The sequence below is a fragment of the Dermacentor andersoni genome, chromosome 1 (genome assembly GCF_023375885.2).
Source record: "Dermacentor andersoni chromosome 1, qqDerAnde1_hic_scaffold, whole genome shotgun sequence".
NCBI lineage: Eukaryota > Metazoa > Arthropoda > Arachnida > Ixodida > Ixodidae > Dermacentor > Dermacentor andersoni.
This window is the reverse complement of record NC_092814.1, coordinates 320,951,616-320,976,825: the sequence shown is the minus strand read 5'-3', so window position 1 is coordinate 320,976,825 and position 25,210 is coordinate 320,951,616. Positions and strand designations below refer to the sequence as shown.

At 45.3% G+C, this 25,210-nt stretch overlaps 2 protein-coding genes across 2 annotated transcripts in view; one reads left to right on the top strand and one right to left on the bottom strand.

Annotated features, from left to right (window-relative positions):
* Positions 1–25,210, top strand: part of LOC126516700 (LIM homeobox transcription factor 1-beta-like) — a 250,506-nt gene that overhangs the window by 734 nt on the left and 224,562 nt on the right. The window lies entirely within an intron of this gene.
* Positions 18,789–22,855, bottom strand: LOC140214132 (uncharacterized). The gene is made up of 3 exons (XM_072285479.1): positions 22,525–22,855; positions 21,624–21,717; positions 18,789–21,429 (listed from the first exon to the last, which is right to left on the bottom strand). Exons 1-3 carry the CDS (start codon positions 22,675–22,677, stop codon positions 19,016–19,018), a joined length of 2,661 nt encoding a protein of 886 aa, XP_072141580.1. The 5' UTR covers positions 22,678–22,855; the 3' UTR covers positions 18,789–19,015.

Here is a 25,210-nt window from a genome sequence, read left to right as displayed (position 1 = left end):
GAACAGAACTATCTCCATGAAGCAGCGGCGACACATTCCACCCTTATTCCCGTGATACTAATTCGCAGGGAAAAGGCGTTGTATGCTGTACAAAGAAAATTTACGCTTATGAAAACGCGGTGGCTCCACGGCATTGTCAGTTTGAGGTAATGCAGACTATGTTTCTCCTCGAAGTGTTTACTTTGTCTGCCTCTTTATTATACCGCGTGTCGAACAGCGCGACCCACGAGAAACATATGACACGGTGCTCGTTATGTCGACCCAGTTGTGCATAAATTATGGGGTTTTACGTGCCAAAACCACGATCTGATTATGAAGCATGTCATAGTGGGGGAACTGCGGGATAGTTTTCACCACCTGGGTCTTTTTAACGTGCACCTAAATCTAAGCACGCGGGTGTTTTCGCGTTTCGCCCCCATCGAAATGCGGCCGCCGTGGCCAGGATTCTATCCCGTGACTTCGTGCTTATAGCAGCCCAACAGCATAGCCACTAAGCAACCACGGCGACTAAACTTGCAAATACCCGTATCTCGTAATGTTCACATAGTTATTGGAGTTACAGTGCGGCTTGAGGCAGGTTTACTCTTTCAAGCTTGGTCGGCAATAGCTACGCCTAAGCGGCGCTAACGCGTGCGCGGAGTTGACTGATTCCACAAGTGTCCAGAAACCTTGTGGAAAGATGGATTGCAACTTAAAGGTGTAATGTTTGGTGCAGTGTGGCTGCTGCTTCGTAAACGACTGTTGCCGTATATGCTGCAGCCGTGGAATTCGTGTTCACCTCGAAGAGTGAGATCGGCGATGGAAATGTCTTGCCGCATTGTGTTCAGTGACAGTAAGGCATCACGCCGCCATGGCAGAAGCTGTACCAGAAGTCAAATGTTAATCGTGTTCTATATCTAACGCATCTTGTGCCTCAGTGGCTACCAGCCTTACGGTACGGCCTTGAGATCCTCACATCTTAGCGCGAGAAATTGCAGGTTTAAGAAATTCAGTTAAGAACATTGTGGGCAAGTTAGTAAGGCGCGCAAGAAAACAAGTAACGCGGCCTCACGGGGCAGAAGTGAAACGGCACAACACAATGTTTGCGTTCTGCCGCTTAAAGAAGACAGTCGAATGAACAACATTCAGGAATGCTAGCTTTTGTTACCGGACACTCTAACTTCATCAATGCCCTTGTGGTGTTTGGCATTGAGGAAGCGCTAGTGCTAGAGCAGCATCGTTTTACGACGAAGTGGTAGCATTCCACGCTATGGTGCCCGTGGTCATACCGGGTTTTTCTGAGCAGATTTGAAGGAATTTTAATTAATCACCTTTGGCCGCTATCACAACTCTAATCCTTGAGCTAGATTGGTCAAAGGGTTGGATATTATTTGCTCGAAAAATCGAAATGCTTAGGGATTAACAAAGAGTCACTAATTAATTTTTAACTGCTTACCTTACAGCAGTAATTTACAAATTGTAGCCGGGAAGCTCGCTTTCTCATGAATACTCAGGATGACGCCAGTTTTCAGATATTAGTTTCCGAACATTGCAAAGAACTACATTGGCGGTCCAGTTACTTTTGGGCTTCAATGAATAAAACGGCGTTTTGTTAAAAAAAAAAAAAAAACTCAGTGGCTATTGAGCGGTAAATGGGAGATAAATATGTGAGCATTACGACGCACCTATATGAAGTCCGGTATCCATAATTTAAAGAGCGTTCACCACATGACAAAGCGTTGTCAAGAGCTCACTCGACGCATGCCCTGCCTTAGTAACATCTTGATGACCGCTACAGTACGTTCATCTTCGGAACTATAATCAAACAGCGCGACTGATACACGGACGCACAGTGACACAAATACCACAGAACACAAGCGCCTCCTCGTGGAGTTAAGTGCAACTGATGGTGGCTCGGAGCAAACCAGCATCCAGTGGAATATATATATATATATATATATATATATATAATCACTATATCATGTGATTGGATTCACACGCATGCAGTTCGACACTCTTAATGCTTACACATTAAGAAGTGGAACGACAGTGCATTTTTACCACAACTTTGATGGCGCATATCTCGAAAATGGTGTCATCCACAGAATTATCTTCAAGTTCACATGGCTTGCAGTGTCACCGGCTACAATTTGTAAATTGCAATGTGCGCTGTAAGGTAATTAGTTAAAAACATAACTAGTGAATTTTTTGTTAATTACTTGATTATACATTTCCATTTATCGGGTTATGTCCGCCTCTTCGATAGGGTAAGTTCAAGGACTACAATTGTGCTATCTGCCACAGGCGATTTCTATAACTTGCCTAATGTATTCGAAGAAAAACCTGGTATCTGGTAAACCTACGTCGAGCAGACATAAACGAAGCTGTTGGCAAGAGATGAAAGACAGGGCAGAGAAGACTACGAAGCCGGAGTTCTCCGCAGCAGATTATTTGGACAGCTTTGCAAATTAGTTATGCAGATGATGATTCGCGTTATGACGCGTCGCCTCTCGCTGTATGTGCTTCGGTTGCTATGCGGAACTGCGTCTTTGATTTTCTTTAATGCGTCTGCACTTGAAATGCTCGAAACCAATTTTGCTGCACCCTTCCGTCCTTCTCGTTACGCGGTCGTCAACTACTGATTTTCCTCAGATTCACCCTCGTGATATGGCTAAGAAAAACAAAACTACGCCCACCATCATGCACTGCTGGGATGTGCTAACCACTGCTAACTGTCGGATGTGTTTACCCTATGTGCTAACCACTAAGGTTAAAAGCGCAAGGTTCCCTCTTGTCAGTTTCTGTCGGGCCTTGACCTGACATGCAAACTCTGAGGGTTGTAGCGTCTGTTGCAAGTATGTAAGCAGTCGTAGAAATTATCAAGAAAACGGGCGGTGGCCACTCTGAGAACCTGCTACTGTCGCAGTAAATGAGTTTAGTCGATGGAGCCACTGAAGTCTTCAGTTTTTTTTATTTTTTTTTTGACAGATCTCTCTAGCATTCAGCAAAACAACGTTCTCTTCTCTTGTGTGTGTCTGTTTATTTGGCGTTTTCATATTTTATAATGAACAGCTACCAACTAGCCCAACAAGAAGTACTTTAAGCAAAACAAAACTTGGTCTGTGTATATATACGCCTGGACAGTGCGACTGCCTGACGTCCTTAAGCAGCCAATACAAATATTTCGAATGTTCTAATTTGTACACACCTGCTAAAGTTATTAGAAATGGAACGAAGTTAGAACTTCTACTCAATAAATAGGTCTAAATGCACTTTTCTTTGCGACATTTTCTTTCTTTTGACTTACGTGACTCTTGTGTCTCGTTCAATTTTCAATTTATACAATAAAATGAAGAAGACATGAAGGTAATAGACTTGGCATGTTGTTAGTTCATGTTTTAAATAAGAGCAGTGCGAGAGACAGGGACAAACGAAGATAGACACACAGCGCTGTGTGTATCTTTCTTCGTTTGGTACCAGACTCTCACCCGCCGTGGTTGCTCAGTGGCTATGGTGTTGGGCTGCTGAGCACGAGGTCGTGGGATCGAATCCCGGCCACGGCGGCCGCATTTCGGTGGGGGCGAAATGCGAAAACACCCGTGTACTTAGAGTTAGGTGCACGTCAAAGAACCCCTGGTGGTCAAAATTTCCGGAGTCCTCCACTACGGCGTGCCTCATAATCAGAAAGTGGTTTTGGCACGTAAAACCCCATAATTTTTGGTGCCAGGCTCTCGCGCTTTTCTTGTTTTAACAATGAAGATGTTGGCGCGGAAATACGATGCCACCTACTCATCGTCTCACGAAGGGGAAGCTTTCGCACAAATACTCACCTACAATGGCGCACAAAATGCACAGTAGTAGTGAAAACGTCTTTGTTGGTGGGATGACCTCCAGACCTGCGATGGGCTGGCCGTGAAAATATCGCCATGCACATTTATTCACTGGCAGGGCGTCCAAATCGGCCTCCCAAGTCTAATAGAAGAGCGTGCGATGTGAGTTGCCCTTCATCCAAGTCTGTGGGCAGCTTTCATCTTTGGCTTAGGAGGCATCGGGACGTCTAATACTTGAAGTAGCTGAGCGACTCACCAGATAAGTGTGATGTGTTCACCTTATCATCATGATGGCAGAGGGAGAAGATAATGGTCGATTTGCTTGTTTTAGTGGCGCTGTTTGAACTCCAAGACAGGAGTGAAAACAGCAGAGCAAAGTAAGAATGCGACTCCCAAACAGTGTTAATGAAATCATTGGTATTATGTGGAGCGACACTACTAAGCAAAATACCAGGTGACAGCGCAGATCAAAAGCACTGTCATGGTAAAAACAATTTTTTTTTGTACACGAGAATCTGTCGGAAAGGATAGTGTGATGTACGCGCATTTGTTAACAGTGCCCAACATTCCCCCTGTTACCTACGAATGTCATTAATGACAATATCAGTCGGTGTCTTAGTGCATGGTAATATGGGCATTGTATGTTTTGTCGTTCCAAGTAGATGTGACATAAGAGAATACAGTCATACGTGGTTCCTTATGAATGTATTCGCTTTAAAAAATTATAGCAAAAATAATTTTGCTTAGGCCAGTGCGTTTGAACGAACACGCCAAAAATATGCAGTTTGTTCCAAGTTAAAACGCAGTTTTCACATTTATGTCTGTCATTATGACAAATTGTCATTGTCGGTCGCTTCTGACGCTTTTATCGCAGTGCTATTGTTTGTGTGCTTTACGAGGAATTGCGTAATTTTTTTCTATAACATGAGTCTGTGGACATCGACATACTCATTGAAACTTTACTCGACTGCATGGCCGTGCTGACCCACACACACTTAGCTTGACATATTAACGCGATAGCGTTAAGCGCACCATGTCGCAGAAAATCCGGTGTCGGCGCTGGCGTCCGTGGAGTCGTTCGTAAGCAAAAGCCGTGTATATTTATGTATATGTATATGCACGCCTTGCTATATGACATGCGGTATATACGGGTTATGTTGTTTATATTTCCACACGAATCTACCACTAAAGTTGCTCATACCTTGTCTTACACTCTTCACAAACGAGAAGAAAGGGGGTTAACCAAGGGGCCCGATTTTTATTAGTCATATCATAAGAAGCCAACAAACACTGACACTGAGGACAACATAGGGGAAATTACTTGCGCTTAATAAATGAAATAAAGAAATGATAAATTAATGGAAATTAAAGTGAATGAAAAAACAACTTGCTGCAGGTGGGAACCGAACCCACAACCTTCGCATTTCGCGTGCGATGCTCTACCAATTGAGCTACCACGGCGCTGTTTTCCCATCCACTTTCTTGGGTATTTACGTGTCCTAGTAGAACCCTGGGAGTGTTAGCCAGCACCACCACTCACAGACCTTGGCGGCGGTCGTAGAACGTCCTTTTTGCTGCAGGCGTCACGAGAACGTGACGGTAGTTATTCCTCGGAATTTTGAGAATGACAGCCCACAAACGAATGCCATGAAGCAAAACACCGACGGGACTTTTGTGTGAAATCTTCTGGGATTTAAATATTAAATGTGCGAGACAATAGCAGAAACCTGTAAATGATGACGATGATGAAAAAATAAACTCCAGGTCACTCCAGGCCATCGAGTGGCGTTCAAGTTTGGTCACTTTACTTTTGTAACTTATTGTATACGGAGTGATAATTTTTTTGTTTTTCCAAATCTTTAAGGACCGCCTGCGGCAGATTGCATAATTGCTGTCGTTGAGCTGGGTTATACGAAGAGGCGGACATTACTAGCACGGGAAATGAAAACGCATACTCACCGAATTAATCAAAATTCACTAATTAATTTCTTACTTACCTACATTGCAGCACATGTTGCAATCCAAAAATTGTAGCCGGTGAGTTTGCAAGACATATCCACTTGAAATGAATTTCCAGGACAACACCATGCAGTTTCGATATATTGTTTCCCAAAGAGTTGGACGAAATACATAGGTGGTCCAGTTACTTTTTTGCTTCAATGCCTAAAAAAGAGTTTCCTTAAAAGGTAAGCAGAACAGCACACCTTTACGGGGAGTTTGGTGGCCCATATCTACAAACTGGTGTCATTCTGGAAATTCGTTTCATTGGGATACGCCTTGCAAGCTCACTGGCTACAATTCGTAAATTACAATATGTACCATTAACTAATGCATTGAGAACCTAAATAGTAAATGTTTGTTAGTTAGTTGAATATGTGTTACCATTTCTGATACAAGTATGTCCTCCTCTCTGAATAATCCAGCTCAAGGACTAGAATGATATTATCTGCAACCGGCGATTTACGAAATGTTCCGTAAAACTTAAAAAATGATCACCCCTTATGTCTGTACTCTGTCTCTCCATTTTGCGTTATTGCTGGATTGTTGCTCATTCTGTACCGGTATATCCCGCTTTTTCTTTAATGCGTTAGACGAGGGCTGTTGAGTGCTTATCTTTGTGCTTGATGCACTTGCTGGGGGCTATCCTATCGATGTATGTATCTATGTACTTATGTATGTTTGTATATAACCGTTTTCAGGCCTACCTGGGTCACTGGCTAGTCCGTGTTCGAATGGTTAATGCATCGGGCTGCTTTGCTGAAGTAACAGGGTTCGAAATCACCTATCGAATCAGCTTGGGTCACTACTGACTATGTACCAATGTGTACATAGGTGGCGCTCTTCAACGAGCCTATTTCAACATCGGCATGGGTAACTGCAGATGCGGGACTGGTTAGGTACCGCTGTTCGAAGAAACTCTTTGACGCCGACTTGGAGCCCTGGGTATGGGCCACTATATCTATGCTGGTCTTCAACTAACCTCTTTGACGCCAGCTTTGGTCACTGGGCAGCTTCCAGTAGGTGTGTGCCCCTCTTCAATGATCGTCTTTGACGCCAACTTGGGTAACCAGGTATACGTGCCACTGGGAATGTGCCCAACGAAAAAAAATCGCTGAAATTTCTCCCGTGCTGAGCAGAATCGTACCCACGTCACAAGAGTTCCCAAAAGACATCAAGCCAACGCATTAGCAGGCTGCACAACAAATGCATTAGGTATGTGTCGCTTTTCAAGGAACGCCTTACACGCCGACGCTATAGCGAGGTGCGCCATGGATTCACTTGGTACGGACCGTCCTTCCTTGAACCTTTCGCCAAACTTGAGCCATTGAGTATGTGCCACTGCGCGTGCGGGAAGCGAGGGAACAATTTTCAGCGCTCCCAGGCACAGGCACGCAACGCTTCTCGTCTCCGAAGCCAGATGCGGACTTCTTGGTAATGCCGCTAGATGGCGCAGCGCGTCCAGAATGAAACGCGGGATTGGAGCCCGGTTGTCACCGGACGCGTTTCTCAGCTCTCGCATGCGCCGGCGCGCCATGCATTTCCGATACAACGCGCAAGCTTCGAGGCGGCGGCGCTAGATGGCGCTGAGTGTTCTTAGGGAAGCGCGAAAGAGATGTCCCGCATTTTGATGCACGCGTAATGCCACCGTCGAAACGAGTTATTATGAGGTGTGTGTTGTAGCGGGACATATAAGAGCAATTTGGCAATGAACATAATGTTATTTTAAAAATCTACTTAAAATAACAAGATTATTTCAATTGAGTAGCTGCATAAGACGTATTACAACAATTGGGCGGAATCTCGTGCTGAAAATTTTGATTGATAATGGCGGAGATATTATTCCTCTTGTGAACAAAAGCAGTGTTTTTCAGAAACCGTGTTTAAGTGTTTAGTTGTAACGCTGATGATATTGCCTTGCTTAGCAACTCAGGGGACCAACTGCAATGCATGCTCACTGACCTGAACAGGCAAAGCAGAAGGGTGGGTCTAAAAATTAATCTGCAGAAAACTAAAGTAATGTTTAACAGTCTCGGAAGAGAACAGCAGTTTACGATAGGTAGCAAGACACTGGAAATGGTAAGGGAATACATCTACTTAGGACAGGTAGTGACCGCCGATCCGGATCATGAGGCTGAAATAATCAGAAGAATAAGAATGGGCTGGGGTGCGTTTGGCAGGCATTCTCAGATAATGACCAGCAGGTTGCCATTATCCCTCAAGAGAAAAGTGTTTAACAGCTGTGTCTTACCAGTACTCACGTACGGGGCTGAAACCTGGAGGCTTACGAAAAGGGTTCTACTTAAATTGAGGACGACGCAATGAGCTATGGAAAGAAGAATGATGGGTGTAACGTTAAGGGATAAAAAAAGAGCAGATTGGGTGAAGGAACAAACGCGAGTTAATGGCATCTTAGTTGAAATCAAGAAAAAGAAATGGGCGTGGGCAGGGCATGTAATGAGGAGGGAAGATAACTGATGGTCATTAAAGGTTACGGACTGGATTCCAAGAGAAGGGAAGCGTAGCAAGGGGCGGCAGAAAGTTAGGTGGACGAATGAGATTAGGAAGTTTGCAGGGACAACATGGCCACAACTAGCACATGACCGGGGTAGTTGGAGAAGTATGGGAGAGGCCTTTGCCATGCAGTGGGCGTAGCCAGGCTGCTGCAGCTGATGATGATGATGTAACGCATCAAGCCCTAAATTCTTCATGGTCATGACTTCTCACATCATTTAAGAGCGGAGCTTTCCTGTCAATAACTCTAGCTTTTCTCTTTGAACTGCTTTGACTAATTGAGCGGGACACCAGTAATCTCCTTGGGGGCTTGCCCTCGTGAGCGCGGCTTGACCAGGTTGCTGGCGCAGAGTGACATATAGTGTTTCCATTGAAATTGCACTGTTACTCCAGGCTTGATTAACAATTAACCAGACACGTTCCACCGATATATTTCCGTAAATAACAGGGCCACGCCATTCATGCTCGTGAAAAAAGTGACTCAATTTACCGTATGACCGACGTATCAGACATTGAAACATGCCCGGAATTGAAAAGTTACGTCCGGCATACTTCTATAAAAAAAAAAGAAACGAAAATGAACAAAAAAAAGCTGTTGAATCCATTTCATCTAAATATATATAAGAAATTTTAACGGATATGAGGAAGATGAGTGTTGCTTGCTGCACCTCTCTCCTAAATATTCAGTGTCCTCGTGGGAATAAAACGCTATTCGCACTTGTGCTTGGGGCAATTTTGGTCTTCCTAGCAACGCTTTACATGCTTCATCAAATTGAGAACAATCTAACAAATAGTGGTTGACACCGCCTGGTTCATGACAATGCACACACGACGACGTCGCGCTAACTTATACCTTGCATCACCACGCTGGAGTTTGCGCTGACCCTGTGCAGATTCCATAAGCTATAGTATGTCGGACGTATCTTTAGCCGAAGACTTGTTTAAAAGCACGCTGAGCATATATAAAGATGAAGGCCGACATAAGTTGACAATTCCTTTTTGTCGACATACTGTTATGTTTACGATATGTCACTCATGTCCACCAGATGCTGGCGACAACCTGGGCGGAGCGCCACGCGGACCACTGACGAAGCGCAAAAAGGGATACAATTCAAATAAAATCGTTAAATTGGCCCGTTCGCTAGAAGAGGCACGATTTAGGCCTCTGCATAGTGGCGAAAAAACATCGCTGCTCAAAGACAAGGGCTGTTGAGTGCTTATCTTTGTCCCTCCTGCGATCAAAATGCGATACCAGCTCGCCTGTACCGCCGCATTGTTCAATCACTGCTCAGATTCTGCTGTATGGTATCTGAGTGTATTCCATTATCTCGTTGATTTCTTATTAATCGTCTGTTTGCACTTAAATGGAGTGCACACACTGCGTGATCGCGACGTGAAGTGATAGCGGCTGCGGCTGGCACCTACTAAACAGAGGTACTCTAGGAACAGGGTCGATCGGGCCTGTGCCTGGGAACGCAACGTTCAGTCTAACGCTCACGTTGCCATCTGTATGAATCATGCGAACTCTCATTAGAGCTATAACACGAATAAGCAAAAACTACGTGGCGCGGCTCCGTCATTCATAAAACTGGACAATAACGCACATCCCGTCACGCCGCGCAACCGTGCAGCCAACATAACTACCTCGTTTTTACTTGGCGGTCCGAACGGAAGGAAAAAAATACTGATTAATGCCGTTCTTTCGTTATTTAGCAGTAAGAGTATGCACGTATGCTGCGCACCCACTACTGGCAAAATAAATATCGCTTTTATTTATTCTTTCTTTTTCGACATGAACAGTGCCAAGTGCACGTGGGAACTTTTTCGTGTACTCTCTGTTGGAGCGTCTTTAGGCTAATCAATTTGCTGTGTATTTTCACGTCGGTGCTGCTCGTATAAGGGATCCATAGTATGTAGTGCGCACGTTCCGGTTCTCGCGGGTGTGCACCGAGAGAATTTGGCTTGTCGTTTTCCCAAGTCGTTAATTCGAGACAAGCCACGGTACCTAGCAGACGCCCGCTGAAAAAAAAGGTGTCTATGGCAACTTGCCCTTGTATTTCTCTCTTTTTTGGCGAATATTATAGATAAGACTAAATAAAGATGTGATGGCACCGAGAGACCGTGCCACGGCTAGTCCTCCTAGCATGGAACATAACATATTTCAGAAAGCAACAGAACATCGCTAATACAAAACAAATACATCATCAGATGACACAAGCACAACAAACCGTCAGATCATCAAATTTCACAAATAAAGAAAGGAAAAACGCTTAAGAAGTCAAAAGGAGTTTAGGCACTTAAAACGCAAATGCCATAAGAGAGAAAAATTGACGCACATTACTGATTCAAAACGTAAATGAACGACAACCTACAGTGTCATTCTCAGCAGACAAAAACATCATTAATTTCTTAGTTTACTATTGGTCAAGAATGTGACTAAAGGCGTGTTTCGAATGAACTGATTTTTGACGAATGATTCCTGTCAGACGGCGCAAACAGAAATGACCGGCTGTTTCTCCACCCGAGCGTCTCTTACAATATCACTGCTGTATTTCACCAGATGTCCATCAAACCAGTCTCCCTTAGGAATGCAAGAAGAGGACGTGATGCTTCTTTGCCGGCTATAACTGATCCTTCTGGCAATGCAAGGTGTTGCAAGCACGCATGCGGAAGCTCCTTTTGTTGTAGGTTCTCCACAAGAGCGTCCCTTTCATCTCGGTGTTTTGGGCACGACCATAGAAAGTTCCTGTCCCGCCGCATGCGCTCAGCTCGGAGAATCGATACGCCCGTCTTAACCATGCTGATGTACGAGCAGATCCTGTCCTTATTCGATATAGAAGTGATGCTTGCTGTAGATAAAATTACTTGGTTACGCAAGGCATATATTGTGGCACTAAAAGCGATCATAAGTGACTATGTAGGTCAGATTTCTTAACTTGATTACTCATTGGGGTCTTCAGTGATTTTTGCTCGTAACTCCCTCTTTTAGTGTTTGGCATCTAAGAGAGCGAAGAGCTGTCTTGCGAAATCAATAGATTTATTTCGTTGCATTTGCGAATCGTTTATTACACGCTGAAGGTAGCGAGGGCAGCTAGCCCGTTCTTGGCTAATCTTAGAGAACGGGGTGCGCCATTGTGACACAAGGGAGGGTAGAAACCTTAATGTGTGTGTGTGTGTGTGTGTGTGGGTGTGGGTGTGTGTGTGTGTCGTACTTGAGTGTACATGCACCTCTGATTACCATAATTTCCTCGACAATCATCATACATGCCGTTCGTCATTGTGACACTAACGCCTAACAGAGGACGATGCCGTGCCATCCACTACAAGCTTCACATCTGTGGATTGCAAGAGTGCATTACATCTGCGTTTTTTTTTTATTAATCATGAAAACATATAAACAGCACGAATACACCGGCGGACAGACCAGCAAACTAGTAATGACCTGATATTTTGTTAAATGTGATTAACATTCTTAGGGTACTTATCTATCTATCTATCTATCTATCTATCTATCTATCTATCTATGTATCTATCTATCTATCTATGTATCTATGTATCTATCTATGTATCTATGTATCTATCTATGTATCTATGTATCTATCTATGTATCTATGTATCTATCTATCTATGTATGTATCTATGTATCTATCTATCTATGTATGTATCTATGTATGTATCTATGTATGTATCTATGTATGTATCTATGTATGTATCTATGTATGTATGTATCTATGTATGTATCTATGTATCTATGTACCTATCTATCTATCTATCCATCTATGTATCTATCTATGTATCTATCTATGTATCTATCTATCTATCTATGTATCTGTCTATCTATCTATGTATCTATGTATGTATGTATGTATATATCGCAGATTCTCTGCAGGAGATTACAGGAGGTATTCAGAGACTTGGATTGGGAAGAATTGGGGATAAGAGTTAATGGAGAATACCTTAGTAACTTGCCATTCGCTGATGATATTGCCTTGCTTAGTAACTCAGGGGACCAACTGCAATGCATGCTCACTGACCTGGAGAGGCAAAGCCGAAGGGTGGGTCTAAAAATTAATCTGCAGAAAACTAAAGTAATGTTTAACAGTCTCGGAAGGAAACAGCAGTTTACAATGGGTAGTGAGGCACTGGAAGTGACAAGGGAATACATCTACTTAGGACAGGTAGTGACTGCGAATCCGGATCATGAGACTGAAATAATCAGAAGAATAAGAATGGGCTGGGGTGCGTTTGGCAGGCATTCTCAGATCATGAACAGCAGGTTGCCATTATCCCTCAAGAGAAAAGTTTATAACAGCTGTGTCTTACCACTACTCACGTACGGGGCTGAAAGCTGGAGGCTTACGAAAAGGGTTCTACTTAAATTGAGGACGACGCAACTAGCTGTGGAACGAAGAATGGTGGATGTAACGTTAAGGGATAAGAAGAGAGCAGATTGGGTGAGGGAACAAACGCGAGTTAATGACAGCTGAAATCAAGAAAAAGAAATGGGCATGGGCAGGACACGTCCCTCTTTACCCTTCCCTCTTTCAATAAAGTTTATCACCACCACCAGGAGGGAAGATAACCGATGGTCATTAAGAGTTACGGAATGGATTCCAAGGGAAGGAAAGCGTAGCAGAGGTCGGCAGAAAGTTAGGTGGGCGGATGAGATTAAGAAGTTTGCAGGGACAACATGGCCACAATTAGTACATGACCGGGGTAGTTGAAGTATGGGAGAGGCCTTTGCCCTGCAGTGGGCATAACCAGGCTGATGATGATGCTGCTGCTGCTGCTGATGATGATGATCGCAGATTCGGCAGCGTCATGCTGCCGAACGTTAAAAATCCTTTTTACGGTTTCTTCGGCGCCTACCACCACCTTTGAGCTGATATACAAAATGCTGCACTCCTAAGTTCGCACCCTTTGGGGTTAATCTTGTCCCACAACGATAATCGTCATGTATCGTGAGCGCATTTCCTTTCTTTAACGCTGCGTGCCCGGTATACTTCCAGGTGACGAATCGCATGCGTGTTATCAGCATGACATAGCATTATCGACAGGAAAGTAGCAAGTGCAGAATTTTCAAGAAAGGAAACGCGAGCAAGGCAGATGACCATTATCGTTGTGGGAGCAGATAAGTCCCACAGGGTGTAAACTTGTTTTTAAGAGTGTACCTATAATGTTAAATTTCACGAGGAACTGCGAGTGCGGTAATCTATGGTAATCACACTTGAAAAAAAACACCTAAGAATAAACGACCCACTAATAGAGCCTTTTACTCCTCTCATTAGCTTCGCCTTCAAGAGTGAAACGCGACAGTGTTCCCGTCGAGCCGCCAAGGGGTGTAAGACAATGCGCTACGGCGCAGCGATCACTTACGAGGCGCCCCGCATCGGACTTTGCACCCACCAATCACGCGGTGAGCGTCGGGCAACACAGCTTTCGGCGAGGCAACGAAACGTGCGCCTGGGCAAGCGGAACGAACCAAAGAACTCGGTGTCTCGGAGTGGGAAACGATCTACGCCAACCAAACGTCGTGATCGGCACTGGCAGAGAGATATATAGATAGTGATCTAAAGATAGGAAGGACGCTTGATTCTGCAACCAGTGAGAATGCACGGCGAAGCGTCGTCAGGGGAGAGGGAGTCGGGGCCGCGAAGCGCGTCGCACCGGTCCCCGCACAGCCCCAATGCGCGCGTGGCGCGCCTCCTGTCGGGGCAGCGCCATACATTGAGAGGAGGCGGTCTTCTGTGTTTGCCGCAAGATGGCTCTGCGTGTGCGGAAAGCGCAGAAGAAATGTAGCGGAAACGCACTTCGCTACTCATGTAACTGCGACTTCTGTAAGTTACATGCGCATAATTACCGATATACACCGCGGTATAACTTTCAACGGCACGTTTCTAAGACAACACCGCATTCACTAGAGGCGCTTTTGTACCGCTTTGAAGCATCGAACTCGTGGCTGAGTGGTAGCGTCTCCGCCTCACACTCCGGATACCCTGGTTCGATTCCCACGCAGCCCATGTTGCAGGTTGTCTTTATTTATGAATTGCCTGCCGGGATTTTTCGCTCACGGTCAACGCCGCGGACGCCGACACCGGCTTTTCTGCGACACGAGCTGCTTAACGCTATCGCGTTAATATAATCTTTTTAGAAACAAGTTAAAGGATTGCCAACTGCAACAGTGCGACGGTGCTTTCTTCTCTACTCGTCCCTTCGGTGAGGTGGACAATAGATATTAGATCGGCGAGTAGCCTTTGGAGCCCGTTCATTATTTATCTAAAATTGAACATATAGATAAATAGATAGATAGATAATGTTTTTAAGGTTCTCGCTGCAATAACGTTATCACAGAAAGGGGCCAGGGTATAGGGTAAAGCGATTCCCACGATTTTGCAGCCTTTGACAACAAAGTTCGCGGACTGACGTCTTAAAGAAATAATTTACTCAACTTACAAACTAATGACTCTATAAGCATTTTCAGAGTAGTACCATCGGCTATCCACACATAGCTGCCACCGTTTCTCGATATTATGCAAGTAAGCAGACAAAGCTTCATCCGGTGTGCCCTTCACCGCATGATTTACAGCAGTTTCGATTGCTATATCATATCTCGGTCGATGTCGCGGCTGATGGGTACTTCGTACAAAAGCAACGTAGGAAAGTCGATTTTGATGAAGTTCAATTAGAGATGAAGTTTTAGCTCCTGAGCTTTCTTAACCCCAGCTAAACTTACTTGTGCGAACAGCAGCAAACAAGGGCCAACAACAGCGGACAGGCGCTACACTAAACTGTGCTGCGCTACCCGAAACATATATGTTATTATCGCCTTGATGTCGTCTGTTAAATCGTTTGTCTGTAAGTTATGCGAGTACAAGTCTTTCCTGTAAATCTAGCAATCTTTTCGCCCTAGCTCTTACAGCCTTCTGCTTGAAAAATTGAATGTAAGCTATGGTCCAGTTTCAAACGTAACAACTGACCACGTAATACAGGCGATATAGCTGGAGCATTTATCAAACTTCATCAAAAAATTTGGAGGACGCTTAAGCTTCGCCTTTAAGAGTGGATGGAACGCGATAGGACTGAAAGATCCCCGACTGCTTCTCTCGCTTCCCGGCAACTGCAGCTTATGCAACCGTAATGTTTACTGGGAAACGCTGGTGGCGAACGCTATGCACGAAGGCGAGCTTCCTGGTAGAAACGAGGCCTCTTGCGTAGGCCGCCACCTGGATGGTGTTGTTGCAAGGAAATGAGCTCGGCGCGCCACTTTATGAATGGGAGAAACGCTGAAAAGGGGGTTTATATGTTTGAGTTTCCGCGTAACCAAGTTACGCTTTCTTGCACATTCCAATTACAATCCGACGCTATCATGTCTGTAGGTTGTGTGGAAGTCGTACTTTACGATTTTTCTGACGCATTTTACTTTCAGAAAGTTAATTAGTTCAGTAAGTTCTTTGCGCTACACGGAGGGCCCGCGTAGTTGGGTATGCGTAGTTCGCAATGACTTTTTTCGCTGGACGCGGGGCGCCGACGCTGGATTTTCTTCGACACGGGGTGCCCTTCGCGCTGTCGCGTAAAAGCAGCTCAAAACACGCGTCAAGCTGACACTCTTGCATAAAAGATAGATTGTAGGTATTCGTGCCATATCTAGGCGATAATCGGTGGCGGAATATTGCCTGGTTGTCCCCCCTTTAACGCTAGACCATAAGATAAGACCATATATCCATGAGACCATGGAAAATTTCGTTGCGCATGAAGAAAATAGTTTTGATCTTTCTCTGAGACCGAAGGCTCGATTCGAAGGGCCAGTGTAATCACTAAAGTACACCTTCGCCTTGGCGTAAGTATCTCCTTTCTACCTCGTATCATCGAGAGTATAGTGTGTCACGTGTTCAGTCTGCCTTACGCCACACACTTCTGTTGGACGCAACGGCGTGTTAGCAAAGGTTCACAAGAGCTTAGTTTTTGGCTTTTATCGTTCGTATCAATGACAATTCAGACATACAAGTATGTGCGTGTGTTGCATAAGAATAGGAAATAACGGGACAGCATTGAAAGTTATACACTTCAAGGATCACGAGTCTCCTGCTTCGAGGAAGAGCGGCAATTAAACGGAGATACAAAAAGGATAGTAAAACTGCTTCGTTTCCTTTAGGAAACGGCTTCCTTTAGATGGTTTGTGGGATCTCGATGGGACATACAAAAAGAAAGAAATACCCAAATACACACACATACGCACACACACACGCACATGCCTTGTGTGTGTGTGGAGGGGGGAGTGTTTCATTGTTTCTGTAATTCCCATCCAGCTCCCAAAAACCATGTTCATTACAAAATAGGAAACCACCTGAACAGCTCGTCTTTCTCCAGACTTCCAGTGTTGTAGCTGAGTCAACAGATATGTTTATAAATAGAGCCCTTTCATCAGCTCGCCGGCCTTCCAAGCCTGCCGGCTCGCGGCATTCATAACGTCTGTTCGACGCTTCGGCTGCCCCAAAGTAAGGATTTTATATTCTATCTGGTTCGAGATGGGTATCTGACATCCCTCCAGGCACTTTGAAGTCGCATGTGCACACTCCGCAGGAGCCGAGTACATTTTATACCTTCTCGTTTCTTCATGCTGCAAAAATGTTTAGGCTTCTTTTTTTCAAAAAAGAAAGCGCACTGGTGAAAAAGGGCAGTCTACTTTATAGCACGGACTCGTTAGAATACGTGAGGCGCTGTCCCCACATTGTGGTGTGTGAGGTCTAAATACGTACAGATGTTACATCGACCGAGGCAGGATATTGAACCCAGGATCTAGATGACCTATATTCGAAGTCTTTTCATGACACAAATTGGTTTTATCTCATTTACCCGCCGCGGTGGTTAAGTGGCTATGGCGCTTTGTTGGCAAACAGAAGGTCCCGGGCTCGATTACCGACAGCAGCGGCCGTATTCTGATCGGACGTTAAACGATAAAATATGCTCCTGTTCCGAGCTTTAAGTCTGCATCAAACCCCAGGAGGTCAAAGTTAACCCGAAGCCCTCCGCGACGACGTCTCTAAGCCTCTGTATCACTTTTGGATATGAAATGCGATCACTCAATCAATCCTTCTCAATTAATTTGGCGCCAACGTGCTGCTACACACTTATATACTATCTCGCAATTCGCCCGACAAAGCTTAAGCAAATGTGTTGCACTTGAAGTTTCGAATGCAGGCATAATTTTCCGCCTTTGGACTCGAGCCCTCCTCCTTGACCACGCAATTCCATTGTGACGGTTAATACTGCAATGCGAAAAGGAAAGTCGTATAAGCGTCCCTATCGTTGTAGTATAGCAGTAAACATCTTTATTGAGGGGATGGCCCCATGATCATGGCCTGCGAGGGGATGGAGTGAAATACTGCCACACTCATCTGTTCCCAACAGGGAGTCCAAACCGCCCTTCCACAAGTAAGGGAGGAGAATGCGATACGAGGTGCCGTTCAGCCACATCGGCAAGCCTTTCTCGTCTCGAATGCTGACTTTTATGTCAGAAAGCATGTCCGATAAAAGGCATGCGTTTGTGCGCGCGTGTGATCCTCCAGCGATGGAGCCCGATTAGGCTACAGACGCGTTTTTTTTTTTTTTTATTTGCTGTACACATGCTGTTGAACAGTTTTATTGAATAGTTCGGCGGAATAAAAAGTTTACCATTCCCCTCGTGCAAGCTAGTGGTTTGAAACGATTGGCGCGTGCGTCGCGTCGCATTGCGACAACTTTCCTATATAGAAGTGGATGCGCGCCGGTTTCCCCACTGCAGAAATAAGCGTCGTTTCCCACATTAGACCAGTACTACTACTTTCCCCCATGTGTCGCAGCGACCAGCTAGCGCTTTGCCACGCAATACATTGCATTGCACATCCTTCGGGATCGGCCCAGTTCGAACCATGCCGACGCGACGCCCTGCAAGTGTTGGGTCTCCTTGCGTGGCGCGATGCGAATGTTTCCTCGTTCTCTCGACGCCTGGCGTATCGTGCTTTGTACTCCAGGTGGCGTTAGGAGTTCCCGCGATCTAGGGTGCCTCGATGCGCGCGCCCCCGCTTAGGGTGAGGACATCTGCGTCGTCTGCTACGGCGGCCGCCATTCTCGTTCCCACTGCATGCTCGTTCTCGCGGAGAACGGACTCCTCCGCTTTCCGGCTCCCTATCTCACGCTCGGCAGCGACTGGGGCTAACCCCCTTTCTCCCGCGCTGTTATGCGGAGGGCGTTAAAAGGCTGAATGGGCATTTTTCTTCGTGAACGGAGGCGCGGTAAACAGGATTGCATGGGAAACCTCACTGATGTCCCAATGCAAGTGAGTGAATTTGATCGGTAAGAAAATTCAGCCGACGCGGTCAATGCAACAACGTCTTGGTTCTGCACGCTTTGAAGAAACAGCATCAGCAACGGTAATAAAATATAAAGTCCCCTTTTCGTCTGGTAACAGCCAGATGAATACAAAAGCTGTTACCCAAGCAAACATGAAATCATTTATTCAGTGCTTATGAAAACACACAAAGTTAGAGATTTGTGTTTAATGGGAACGTGAACACTGAACATTATTGCACTTTTTAAAAGTCGACATTTATGTTAAATAGACCGTAATTGATAAAATAGTTGTGATCACTATATATATAGATGCAGACTTCAGACTTTGAAGGAAAAGGCTCGCAGAACTGCAGATTCCAGCTTGCTTACGCAAGGCTGACCCCTGCACAAGTCTTGCTTCCGTGGCCACTAGGATGAGTGCTCGGAATTTGTCGGAGATGAATTCGGAGCCTCACTCTGGCATATGCAGCAGTCAGCATTTTGCTTATTCGTTCTTTGTGAGCCATGCATGTGTTCACTGAGGGTTTGTCTATGCCTTCGAGATAGGCTATCAGAGAACGAAGTGGCGACTTCATGGTGAAAAATTTGCCTGTGCACCATGAGTTGACAGCGGTGAAATGTTCCTCGTAGTTTTTTAAAGTTTTCATGACATCAGCGCTTGGATATACGAGGTTTTGCCCATCCCTGACGTATTCCTTGAGTGCAGTCAGGGAAGCATACTGATCGTCAGGCTTGCCAAGGAGAGCAGCCTTGCACTGCGGACAAGTTATAGATTTCAAAATTCCTTTCAAAATAAAACCGCCAAGGTAAAACAAGATGCGGCACTCGGTTGACGTGAGCTCTTCAATGAACAGAATTTCCGTGTCGTTGATTTCATCGACTTCGCTTTCTGCACATTCCTTCTTGCTATGTGCAAGCAGATCGACAAGGTATTCGCGGTCGTCAAGTTCGTAGCTTGTTGATCTCGGAGTGTGAAGAAAGTGGCTGACGCTGACGAGTCGGAGTGCACACTTCAAGTCATACGCAGTGGGCACTGGCTTCATGAGCCGCACCACAGAAAAAAGGTTTTCTAGGCAGTCTTGCAACAGCCTGCTCGTGAGGAGGAATTCATACCCTTCACTGCCAAGAAGCACTTCTTGAAGGCGAAGGACAGCCGTTGTCGCAATTAGGACCCCTGCTTGCGATGGCTTCCACTGAGATCCAGTGCCCATTTTCAGTTCTCTGATGGTGTCTGTTGCCGTGCGTAGTGTGTCCAAGGCGGCATGATATTTAGTAATGTTCCTGCGGCTTAGCGCCATGGTGGGATGACGCGATGACATGAGGGCATACCACCTAGAAACGAGGTCCATAAACCACGCTGTTGTTTCGGCCTCTGGCTCAATCACTCCTTCTTTTATTAGGAACCGAATAGCTGGTGGGGCTTCACGGAAGAGCTGGACAGCGACTCCTACTTTCATTTTGGTGAAGTGCCCACAACTAATGTGGGTTTCTGACAAATTTGGTGCTACCTTAAGTTCGTTGGCTGCGTCATAATCCAAGACGGCCTGTACATGCTCCAATTTCACCTTCGAGGCCGTCAGTCCGTTCCTGCTTACTGTAGTATCACTGAGTGTGAAAACTTTTGAGCTTAGAAGCTGTCCTTTCAGGTTCTTAAGGACATGTGCCGGGTCCGAGATGAAAAAAAGTTCCTTCCCTTTTAAGGTTGGGTGAGGTATTGAGCACGAAGTTGTCGAATGGCGGTGGCTCGAAAAGCCAAATTCTCTCCACATAGCGCGGTTTGCTGCACCCATGTCACATGTGATAACACGGACTCTTAGAGAAATCTGGCTGCATATCTGCACTATTTCCAGGACATATGCCTTGAGTACAGAGCCGTCCACGTGCCTACCAGTGAATTCATAGGCTATCACTTGCTTCCATCTCTGGTTTACCCCACCTAGCATAAACACCAAAGCATGATTGGCTGGCTCTTCAGGCTTTGAGGGCAACGTCGTTCCTCCCAGAAGCACGTCTTCGCCACGGTCGAGTTCAAATCCGGGTGCTATCTCCATTTCATCTAAAAAGAGAACGCAGTCTTTCTCCACGTCCTCCATTCCCTCTGCTTTCGACCTCATGACGTCGATCACTTCATGCAGGATACCTGGCAGAAACTTCAGGCCCTGAATTCTTCTTGCTAACGTTCTGCTGGATGGAAGAGGGTAGCCAATCTTTCTGAGTGTTTCATACCCGGTGGTTCCACAAGCAAATTTAATTTTTAGACCTTGCTTTACTGTTTGCGCTGACCACGAATTACCATGATTGTTGTTCCGAGAAAGAGCACGAATTTGGTCTTCATTTAAAAACTTCGTATTTCGTGAGAAATTAGTTGCCTCTTTCTGCAGCTTGCGTACCTGCATCTGTAGTTTTTTGACAGTGTTCTTAGATTCGTTATGATGTTGTCTAAGCTTATTATTGGCTGCTGTGAGATCTGCAATCTTCTTCCTAAGCTCAGCTGCCTCAGAATCGAGGGGTTGGGTCGCAGTAACTATTGCAGTTTCTTGAAGCCGTGCATCCCTGGGGGTCGAAGTAAGTTGCCCATTAGCATTGTTGGTTTCCGTAGCCGCCAATCTCTCATTTATCTCCCCGTCTGACGAAGAATCAGCGGGAGAAAATTCCTGCGTAGTTGAGGGAAGAACGTTTCTCACTTCTCGTGAAGAATTGTGTGCGGCTGCGTCGTCACTGAATAATGCAGGCACGTGTGCATTTCGTTCCCTTGGTGGCCTTCGCTCTTTAGGAAGTTCTGGAAACAGATAAATAAGAAAAAATGCCCATTACATATATTTAAGATTGTGTTAACTAAAAGCAGAATAGAAGGCGCGCCAGAAAATTTAATATGTATGCGCATGAATCGTTTCCTCACATAACTTTTTCAAATGTAGATAATGAGCCGATAAGCAACGTGGTAACAAATACCAGGGTCAGGAGGCATCTCACCTTTGAATGGGAACACCGTTGGTACAGCATTAGGCTTGAGCTTCTTCCACCCATCCGCGCGGTTCTGTTCGAAGCTGCTGGCTTCGAAATGAGCCTGCAGATGAATTTGATATTGAAATTAGCGGCGCATTTCCGGCTCGATAATGAAAACAATGAAGGCAGCACGCAAGAGAACACAGTAGTCCAAATATCAGTCGAATTACTCGAATGAGAGCCTCAATCTGCACATAACATATCCTGTCTATCTCATTCACTGACTTAATCCGCCATCGCAGAACGAAGCGTCGGGTTAACAGGCCAAAGAACAAATTAGTCGAAATATCAGGCGAATTACTCGAATGAGCGCCTCAATCTGCACATAACAACGATCTCTGTTAATCTCATTTACTGACATAATGCGGCGTCGTAGGACGAAGCGTCCGGTTAATAGGCAGCGGAAGCTACCCAACGCCGCACACATGTCAAAAACAACTTCAGAAATCGTGAGTGAATTAATCAAAATTGGTTCCTGGACCATCCATTTGCACAGTAATTGCCACAGCTTATGTGCCCTTGCTTGTCCTCATGCTCTGTGCCTTGATGCAATGTTTGGGCCCAGACCGCAATTCGCTGGCAAGCGCCTAGTAAAGGCAATTACCTTTGAATGAAAAGAAGCGGCGAAAGCACGCGTGGTACGTATTCCCCAGCGGACACGTGTCGTGCAATTTCGGATGCGAACAAGCAAGCGGCAGACAATGGCCTGTACCGCGCTGTAGTGAAACTCATTTACTTTGTTTTAGTGTTTCACGCAGCTTTTTTAAGCCGAGCAAGAAGAATATTGAACGACACTTAGCTGCCCAAACGCAACAAAATACAAATAAATCGCAACAAAAACAGCACTGAACCAACATGTGGCACTTACGCTGCAGACACACGAGGAGTTCGTCGGTTGCCACTTGTCACGCTTGACTCGCACCAGCCACAGAAGCCGCCTTTTTGGGTCCCTTGGAAAATGGAACATCCTCCAACCATTTCTCGAATGGTTGGAGCACTGAGGAACACAACATCCAGGCATTCTACGCCGATGAAAGCCGCGCGAACGCAGCAGCGTTTCGAGGACGCCCGCACAGCAGCGCGGCGAAGTCGACGCGGGCAACGCAATGGCGGAGGGAGCGCGCGAAAACAGGTTTAGGCGGCGCCGGCTGGTTCAAAGGGTGACCTCACCCTAAGCGGGGGCGCGCGCATCGAGGCACCCTACCGCGATCTGGTGCTCCTGCATATGCTGAGCGTATAAGGGCACACTGCCTCGATCGCGCAATGCCCGCAAATTCCCGTCGTAGGCAGGTGTATGAGGGTGACGTCAATCATTCCCTTCCTCGCTCTCTCTATCTCAGCACACAGCAGATGATGCGTCCGGTTCAGCGCCGCGCGCGTGCGCGGGGCGTTTCCTCGTCCTCATTGCGCTCATGTATCGTGTTTTGTATACGCTAGAGACGGCGTTGCGTGTTCTACAACAGATGGCGTTGGGGAGGTTCCCGTCACAGCCACGCTGGGTAAGACCAAATGCTTAGAGGGTATGCGTTAGTTTTCTTCTGATCGCCCCCTATGAAGTGCAACAGCAGATATGAAGTGTCGGCAAACAGAAACGTTTCATCAGATGCATTTCGCGGCAAAAATAAAGAAAATAAAAGACATAAATCTCCACAATGCCTGGTATTTTGTTTTACTTGTTTGTCTTGTTATGCCCTCAGGAACACTTTGAGCAGAAAATGCTTTGCAGGGTCTCATGCATGGCTAAACATTGTGAACCTCAACCGTCAACACCAGGTGTTGGTGGTTCTGAACGCGTCAACGTGCAACGTACATACGTAGATACGTGCTTACATCCATGCATACCAGGGTTGCGCATTGATTAAATATATAAACCAATTAATGGGAACATTTTAATCGTTTACCTTTATAAGTGCATTTATGTATGACAGCTAAAAGGAACCGGAACTTGGGGTTTATGAACAAAATTTTCAAGGAAAAGAAGAAAGAAACCGTGCTACACATTCAGTTTCTTTTATTATCATGTCAGCAGCGCTGTGTGAGTGAATATAAAACATATCACTCACTCAGACGCGGTCATAAGTACAGCCGCGGACGCAAATGAGCTTGCTAACATCTCCGGCAGGTGCATTAGGCGACACGTGAGCCTATATATAGCATGCCAGCACTGTGTGCGTCTATACTTCTGTCCGTCTTATTTTCCTCGCGATGTATACCTACAGCCCTAGCATGTAGCCAGGATTTAGCCAGGAGAAAACTCCAGTGCAACAGACACTGGAGTTTTCTTCTGCCCCGTCTTCAAGCGTGCATTATTTGCTGTTTTCCTTGACAGACCCACAGGCGTCGTCTTAGTCGGAACATTGTGGATCAATTTGTCTTTCCGGTCCTTCCTTTTGCGCAAGTGAAGCAGAAACGTCGCTACTGTCACTTGCCTGATTTCGCTCGTGTGTACCGAACCGATTAATCCTGAATAAAACATCGATCGATCAATCGGAACGTTAATCGATCAATCGCCCTGCCCAGTACACGCATACACGTACGATACATACGGATGTAATACATATGCACCATCTAAATAAATACGCAGTATTTACCGCAAACAACGCAGTAATCCGGGGTAGAGAATTTTCTACACCAACAGTGAACCACCTAGTCAGGGAACGTTTCGTAATGCATAATTGATAATGCAGTTCTTCAGCCTCATCATAGTCATTATCCTGGCCTACCCTTACAAAAATTACTTTAGACTGTCTATAGAAAGTCTATAGACTTCTTATAGACGACCTTGCCTTTATACAGATTTGTACTTTTGTTGATACAAAGTCTATAGACTCTATAGACGAAAGTCGATAAAGTTTCCATTTCTTTTTGTCTATTCGCAGTCTATAGACGGTCTATAGAAAAAAGTCGATAAGGTGTTCGTTTCTTTTTTGTCTGCTTCCCCTCTATAAGCTACCTATAGACAAAAGTCGATACAGCCTCTATTTATTTTTATCTATTTGTCTATAGACTTTCTATAGACGAAAGCCGATCAGGCTTCTATTTCTTTTTATCTACTCGCAGTCTATAGAAGGTCTATAGAAAAAAGTCGATAAGGCGTGTTTTTTTTTGTCTACTTCCCCTCTATAGACTGCCTATAGACAAAAGATGATACAGTGTCTATTTATTCTTGTTCATTCTTGGTCTTTAGACTGTCTATTGACGAGAGTCGATAAGGTGTATATTTCTTCTTGTCTTTTCCCAGTCTAGTTAGCTCTTCATAAACACACACATGCACACATTCACGTACACCCCCCCCCATATATACTGCTGCGCGACGGGCCGCTCGAGGCACATTGCCTGTAATCGCGGGCTTCTTTACGCTCGGAAAAATACTTCTTTGGAGCACGTGTTGAGCAACAGAAAGCGGTATCAGGAGTTTCTCTTGTTGCTCTACAATTATATAATTGAAAATTTTCACCTAATTATAATAATTGAAAAATTAATTAACACTAATTATCTAATCAGGGGGAATGCAAAAAAATAATCTGAGTATATATCTCCAAGCGACGGCAAAC